This window comes from Rana temporaria, chromosome 4 (assembly GCF_905171775.1).
Source record: "Rana temporaria chromosome 4, aRanTem1.1, whole genome shotgun sequence".
Taxonomy (NCBI): Eukaryota; Metazoa; Chordata; class Amphibia; order Anura; family Ranidae; genus Rana; species Rana temporaria.
In genome coordinates, this window is record NC_053492.1 from 469930540 (window position 1) to 469937689 (window position 7150).

The 7150-nt window shown below is 54.2% G+C and overlaps 1 protein-coding gene across 1 annotated transcript; it reads right to left on the minus strand.

Annotated features, from left to right (window-relative positions):
- Positions 1 to 252: 252 nt before the first annotated feature.
- Positions 253 to 4724, minus strand: LOC120935793 (formin-like protein 20). Its single transcript, XM_040347855.1, has 2 exons — positions 4616 to 4724; positions 253 to 1961 (listed from the first exon to the last, which is right to left on the minus strand). The coding sequence occupies exons 1-2, from the start codon at positions 4722 to 4724 to the stop codon at positions 253 to 255; spliced, it is 1818 nt and encodes a 605-aa protein (XP_040203789.1).
- Positions 4725 to 7150: the final 2426 nt, after the last annotated feature.

A 7150-nucleotide genomic window follows, 5' to 3' on the forward strand; every position in this document is an offset into this window, starting at 1 on the left:
AATAAAAGATAAAGAAGAACAGCAACAAAAATTCCTGCTGTCTAAACTTGCAATGTAAAGTTTGGAAAGACTCACATTTACTTTACTTCCTTTATCTTATTAGCAAACTTGTTGTCGACAATCTTGAAGATTGAAGGGCTGATAATCAAATCTGTTTTTCTGGCTGCATTTCCGTTTTTTTATATATTTTTTATATTAAACAAAATGTATTGCAAGCCATTATAAATACATTGCTTACTGTCTGCCCTTCTCTTACCCCCTTAGGAGAGGGTCCGGTGGTGGTTGAGGGTCCGGTGGCGGTTGAGGGTGCGGTGGTGGTTGAGGGTCTGGTGGTGGATGAGGGTCCGGTGGTGGTTGAGGGTCTGGTGGTCGTTGAGGGTCTGGTGGTGGTTGAGGGTCCGGTGGCGGTTGAGGGTCCAGTGGTGGTTGAGGGTCCGTGGTGGTTGAGGGTGCAGTGGTGGTTGAGGGTCCAATGGTGGATGAGGGTCCGTGGTGGTTGAGGGTCCGGTGGTGGTTGAGGGTCCGTGGTGGTTGAGAGTCCGGTGGTGGTCGAGGGTCCGTGGTGGTTGAGGGTGCGGTGGTGGTTGAGGTGAGGGTCCGTGGTGGTTGAGGGTCCGGTGGTGGTTGAGGGTGCGGTGGTGGTTGAGGGTCCGATGGTGGATGAGGGTCCGGTGGTGGTTGAGGGTCCGGTGGCGGTTGAGGGTCCGGTGGTGGTTGAGGGTCCGGTGGTAGTTGAGGGTCCGGTGGTGGTTGAGGGTCCGGTGGTGGTTGAGGGTCCGGTGGTCGTTGAGGGTCCGGTGGTGGCTGAGGGTCCGGTGGCGGTTGAGGGTCTGGTGGTGGTTGAGGGTCCGGTGGCGATTGAGGATCCGGTGGCGGTTGAGGGTCCGTGGTGGTTGAGGGTCCAGTGGTGGTTGAGGGTCCGATGGTGGATGAGGGTCCGGTGGTGGTTGAGGGTTCGGTGGCGGTTGAGGGTCCGGTGGTGGTTGAGGGTCCGGTGGTGGTTAAGGGTCCGGTGGCGGTTGAGGGTCCGGTGGTGGCTGAGGGTCCGGTGGTGGTTGAGGGTCCGGTGGTGGTTGAGGGTCCGGTGGCGGTTGAGGGTCCGGTGGTGGTTGAGGGTCCGTGGTGGTTGAGGGTGCGGTGGTGGTTGAGGGTCCGATGGTGGATGAGGGTCCGGTGGTGGTTGATGGTGCGGTGGTGGTTGAGGGTCCGATGGTGGATGAGGGTCCGGTGGTGGTTGAGGGTCTGGTGGTCGTTGAGGGTTCGGTGGTAGTTGAGGATCCGGTGGTGGTTGAGATCCGGTGGTGGTTGAGGGTCAGGTGGTGGATGAGGGTCTGGTAGTGGTTGAGGGTCTGGTGGTCGTTGAGGGTACGGTGGTGGTTGAGGGTTCGGTGGTGGTTGAGGGACCGGTGGTTGTTGAGGATCCGGTGGTGGTTGAGGGTCCGGTGGCGGTTGAGGGTCCGGTGGCGGTTGAGGGTCCGGTGGTGGCTGAGGGTCCGGTGGTGGTTGAGGGTCCGGTGGTGGTTGAGGGTCCAGTGGCGGTTGAGGGTCCGGTGGTGGTTGAGGGTCCGTGGTGGTTGAGGGTGCGGTGGTGGTTGAGGGTCCGATGGTGGATGAGGGTCCGGTGGTGGTTGATGGTGCGGTGGTGGTTGAGGGTCCGATGGTGGATGAGGGTCCGGTGGTGGTTGAGGGTCTGGTGGTCGTTGAGGGTTCGGTGGTAGTTGAGGATCCGGTGGTGGTTGAGATCCGGTGGTGGTTGAGGGTCAGGTGGTGGATGAGGGTCTGGTAGTGGTTGAGGGTCTGGTGGTCGTTGAGGGTACGGTGGTGGTTGAGGGTTCGGTGGTGGTTGAGGGACCGGTGGTTGTTGAGGATCCGGTGGTGGTTGAGGGTCCGGTGGCGGTTGAGGGTCCGGTGGTGGTTGATGTACCGCAGTTTGACTGTGAGTTTGCAATACCATAAGTCCTCTAGAATAGGGAAGATTTACTAAAACTGGAGCACTCAGAATCTGGTGCCAGTGGCGTCTCTATGGGGGGGTGCAGGCGGTGCGGACCACACCTATTTGTGCTGTGATTTGTGCTGTGAAGGGTAATGGGGATGATGGATGGGGGAGGGATTGTGCTTGGAGAAGGAATGGGGGTATATGTGCTAAGAGGGAGGTTGGGGGGGGGGGGGGTAGCGGGTGGTTGGGCGGGTTAGGTTTTACTAGGAGGGGGAATTTGTTTTTTGGGGATATTTATTATAGCAAAAAGTAAAAAATTATAATAAAAATGACATAAAACTATCCCCTATTTTGTAGACGCGATAACTTTTGCGCAGACCAATCAATAAACGCTTACTGCAATTTTTTTTACCAATAATGTGTTTTTTTATATGTTTTTTGGGGATATTTATTATAGCAAAAAGTAAAAAATTATGCATTTTTTTTCGAAATTGTCGCTCTATTTTTGTTTATAGCGCAAAAACTGCAGAGGTGATCAAATACCACCGAAAGAAAGCTCTGTTTGTGGGGAAAAAAAGGAGGTCAATTTTGTTTGGGAGCCATGTCGCACGACCGCGCAATTGTCAGTTAAAGAGACGCAGCGCCGAATCGCAAAGTGGTTGAAGTGGTTAAGAATGGCATCCTTAAATTGTAGCCAGTAAGAATGCCTCTTCTCTTAGTGGTCAGTGAGAAGAATGCTACAAAGAATAATATGGTCATGGCCTTGGCCTAACCCAGTGACATTGGCCCCTGAATTCTGCGGCCAAGATCTGATGGAAGGTCAATGAACCCGATAGCACAGCAACCTCTGGAGGAACCCTGCTTCAGATTGGGCGCTCCAAATAACGAAATTTGTTGTTGTTTTTTAAATTAAAAATGTGGGTTTAAATCAGTCGGTTTTCGAAGATCCATTTTTTGGTGGTTCAGTAAATGGGGGTCATGACTAGGGGGACCACATTTCCAAACTGCCATTCAGGGACACCCCCCCCCCCCCTCCCTTCCTAAAAAAAGAGAATTTTTTATATGTTTTTTTGTGACCCCTATAGATTTCACTGGTTCATCCTGAGACCTGTAGTTCTTCACTGGTTGGGGGGGGGGGGGGCACATCTTCAGCTCTGAGGGGTTCATGGTGGGACCTGTAGTCCTTTACTTTTGGGGCCCCCAAAACTGAGGGACTCCAAGTCCCAGCATGAACTCTTGGGCCCAGATTCTGAAAGGGCTTACGACGGCGCAACGCCATGTACGCCGTCGTAAGTCCTAATCTGGGCCGTCGTATCTATGCGCCTGATTCTTAGAATCAGTTACGCATAGATAACCATAAGATCCGACAGGCGTAAGGCTCTTACGCTGTCGGATCTTAAATGGAATATTTTTTTCTCGCCGCTAGGTGTCGCCTCCGTCGTTTTCCCGATCGAGTATGCAAATTAGCAGAATACGCGAATTCCCGAACGTACGCCCGACCGACGCAGTGAATTTACGACGTTTACGTAAGATTTGCGACGCATAAAGTTGCCCCTGGGTCTATGAGGCGCAGTCAATGTTAAGTATGGCCATCGTTCCCGTGTCGAAATTTGAAAATTTACGTCGTTTACGTAAGTCGTCCGTGAATGGCGCTGGACGCCATTTACGTTAGCGTCGAAACCAATGACGTCCTTGCGACGTCATTTAGCGCAATGCACGTCGGGAAATTTTAGGGACGGCGCATGCGCAGTACGTTCGGCGCGGGAACGCGCCTAATTTAAATGATCCACGCCCCCTACTCGGATCATTTGAATTAGGCGGGCTTGCGCCGGAGGATTTACGCTACGCCGCCGCAACTTTACAGGCAAGTGCTTTGTGAATGAAGCACTTGCCCGTAAAACTTGCAGCGGCGTAACATAAATGAGATATGTTACGCCGCCGCTGTTTAAAGCGGTTCAACGAGAATCTGGCCCTTAATATCTAAAGATGTGACCCCCCCCCAAATTTGAAGGACTACAACACCCAGCATGAACCCCCTGAGATCTAATGGTGTGATCCCATAGATTTCACAGGTTTATGCTGGGACCTGTTGTTCTTCACTATTTGGGGGGGTGTCTCACATCTTCAGCTCTGGGAGGGGGGGTCATGCTGGGACCTGTAGTTCTTAACTTTGGGGAGGTCACACACCCCCCCCCCCCCCAAAGTAAAGGACTATCAGTCCTAGCATGAACCCCTGATATCTAAAGATGTGACCCCCCCCCCCCTCCAAATTTGAACCTCCCAGCATGAACCCGTGAGATCTAAGGGTGTAACCCCAAAGATTTCACAGATCTATGCTGGGACCTATAGTTCTTCACCAGTTGGGGGGGGGGGGTGTCACATCTTAAGCTCTGAAGGGTTCATCATGGGACCTGTAGTTCTTCACTAGTTTGGGGGGTGTCACATCTTAAGCTCTGAGGGGTTCATGCTGGGACCTGTGTCAGTTTCATTCCCGGACACTGTATTGTCCCAGTGTGAAGGTGCCCGGGACAGACCTGCAGAATGCGGAACTGTCCCGGGGCAATCCGGGACACGTGGTCACCCTAGGACTCATGACAGACGTATGTCCTTTATCTACAGACGTTGTAACTAAAAGTGTCCATCTTCATTATCTCCAAAGACGTTTGAAGGTTTGAATACTTCTCCACCCCCAACATCCCTTTATCTTCCCTTCTTCATCTCTGATGGTGACTCTCCTAATCACACTATCTCCATTATCACCAGATACAACCGCATGGCTTCTGTGCATCCGGCAACATGTCACCTCTGTACAGTGTCAGCTCACATCACCGTACATAGAACTCCACTGAGTGCCGGTTCACACAGGGGCAACCCCACTTATAGCACGACTTTGCAAGGCGATTTGGAGACGACTTGGCGCAGTCGCCAGTCGCTGCCTCCGGGACAGTCGCCAGCCGTTGCCTCTGGGATAGTCACCAGCCGTTGCCTCCGGGACAGTCGCCAGTCGCTGCCTCCGGGACAGTCGCCAGCCGTTGCCTCTGGGATAGTCACCAGCCGTTGCCTCCGGGACAGTCGCCAGCTGTTGCCTCCGGGACAGTTGCCAGCCGTTGCCTCCGGGAAAAGCAGTCGCTGCCTCCGGGACAGTCGCCAGTCGTTGCCTCCGGGACAGTCGCCAGTCGATGCCTCCGGGACAGTCGCCAGTCGTTGCCTCCGGGACAGTCGCCAGCCGTTGCCTCCGGGACAGTCGCCAGCCGTTGCCTCTGGGACAGTCGCTAGCCGTTGCCTCCGGGACAGTCGCCAGTCGCTGCCTCCGGGACAGTCGCTGCCTCCAGGACAGTCGCCAGCCGTTGCCTCCGGGACAGCTGACAGTCGTTGCCTCCGGGAGAGTCGCCAGTCGTTGCCTCCGGAACGGTCGCCAGCTGTTGCCTCCGGGACGGTCGCCAGACGATGCCTCCGGGACGGTCGCCAGCCGTTGCCTCCGGGATGGTCGTCAGCCGTTGCCTCCGGGACGGTCGCCAGCTGTTGCCTCCGGGACGGTCGCCAGTAGCTGCCTCCGGGACGGTCGCCAGTCTCTGCTTCCAGGACAGTCGCCAGTCGTTGCATTCGGGACAGTCGCCAGTCGTTGCCTCCGGGAAAGGCAGTCGCTGCCTCCGCGACAGTTGCTAGTCGCTGCCTCCGGGACAGTTGCCAGCCGTTGCCTCCGGGACAGTCGCTGCCTCCGGGACAGTCGCCAGCCGTTGCCTCCGGGACAGTCGCCAGTCTTTGCCTCCGGGACAGTCGCTAGTCGTTGCCTCCGGGACAGTTGCCAGTCGTTGCCTCCGGGACAGTCACATGTCCTGGAGGCAACTTCAAGTCGCGTTGTAGATGGAGATCTGACTTTGGAGGCAACTTCCATTGAAATCAATGGGTACAAGTCGCCTTGAAGTAGTACAGGAACCTTTTCTGAAGTCGGAGGGACTTCACAGTAGTATACATTAGGTGCCGGTTCACACTACAGCGACTTGGGATCCGACTTGTCCAAATTCCATTGGAGTGAATGAGAGCCGTCTTAATGTACACTACTGAAGTCGCTCCGACTTTAGAAAAGGTTCCGGTGTGAGGAATAATGCTCCATCTTTGGAGTCAGAGGAAGCAATAGTGCCCCATCATTGGTATCAGTGGGAGGAATAGTGTCCCATCATTGGTGTCAGTGGAAGGAATAGTGTCCCATCATTGGTGTCAGTGGAAGGAATAGTGTCCCATCATTGGTGTCAGTGGAAGGAATAGCGTCCCATCATTGGTGTCAGTGGAAGGAATAGTGCCCCATCATTGGTGTCAGTGGGAGGAATAGCGTCCCATCATTGGTGTCAGTGGAAGGAATAGTGCCCCATCATTGGTGTCAGTGGAAGGAACAGTGTCCCATCATTGGTGTCAGTGGGAGGAATAGTGCTATGTATTGGCTAAAGGAATAGTGCCCCATCACTGGTGTCAGTGGGAGGTATAGTGCCCCATTATTGGTGCCAGCAGTGGCGGCTGGTGTTTTTTTATTTTGGGGGGGGAAAAAATGGCCAACCCCCCCCCCCCCCCGGTGGATTGTCGGGACATCAAAGCCCCGCATCTACCCTACTTCACACCTAACCCCCGATCACTGGAAATCCCTACTTCACTCCTAACCCCCGATCACTGGAAATCCCTAATTCACTCCTAACCCCCCCGATCACTGGAAATCCCTACTTCACTCCTAACCCCCCCGATCACTGGAAATCCCTACTTCACTCCTAACCCCCGATCACTGGAAATCCCTACTTCACTCCTAACCCCCGATCACTGGAAATCCCTACTCCACACCTAACCCCCGATCACTGGAAATCCCTACTTCACTCCTAACCCCCGATCACTGGAAATCCCTACTTCACTCCTAACCCCCCCCGATCACTGGAAATCCCTACTTCACTCCTAACCCCCCCGATCACTGGAAATCCCCACTTCACTCCTAACCCCCCTAATACTGTGTGTGTGTGGGGGGGGGGGGGGGTTTCATGATGTGAGGTGCTCCTTACTATTAAGGGACGCTGAACCCCGGTGATCTTCCATGTTGTTCAGGTAGATCTCCACCTCTCCAAGGTTGCCCACCTCTGGTATCACCCGCCACGTCTGATATCCTCATTTTTATAATCCACACACGTCCACTACATAACGTTTCCATCTCACTGCAGGGAACACAGCGCTGGACTA

Bases quoted from the DNA above. Each gene is read 5' to 3' on its own strand.
- LOC120935793 (XM_040347855.1), bottom strand. From the start codon at position 4,724: ATGCACAGAAGCCATGCGGTTGTATCTGGTGATAATGGAGATAGTGTG. The intron at 1,962-4,615 runs GTATTCAAACCT...TCCCTATTCTAG, and splicing joins GGGATGTTGGGGGTGGAGAA to AGGACTTATGGTATTGCAAA.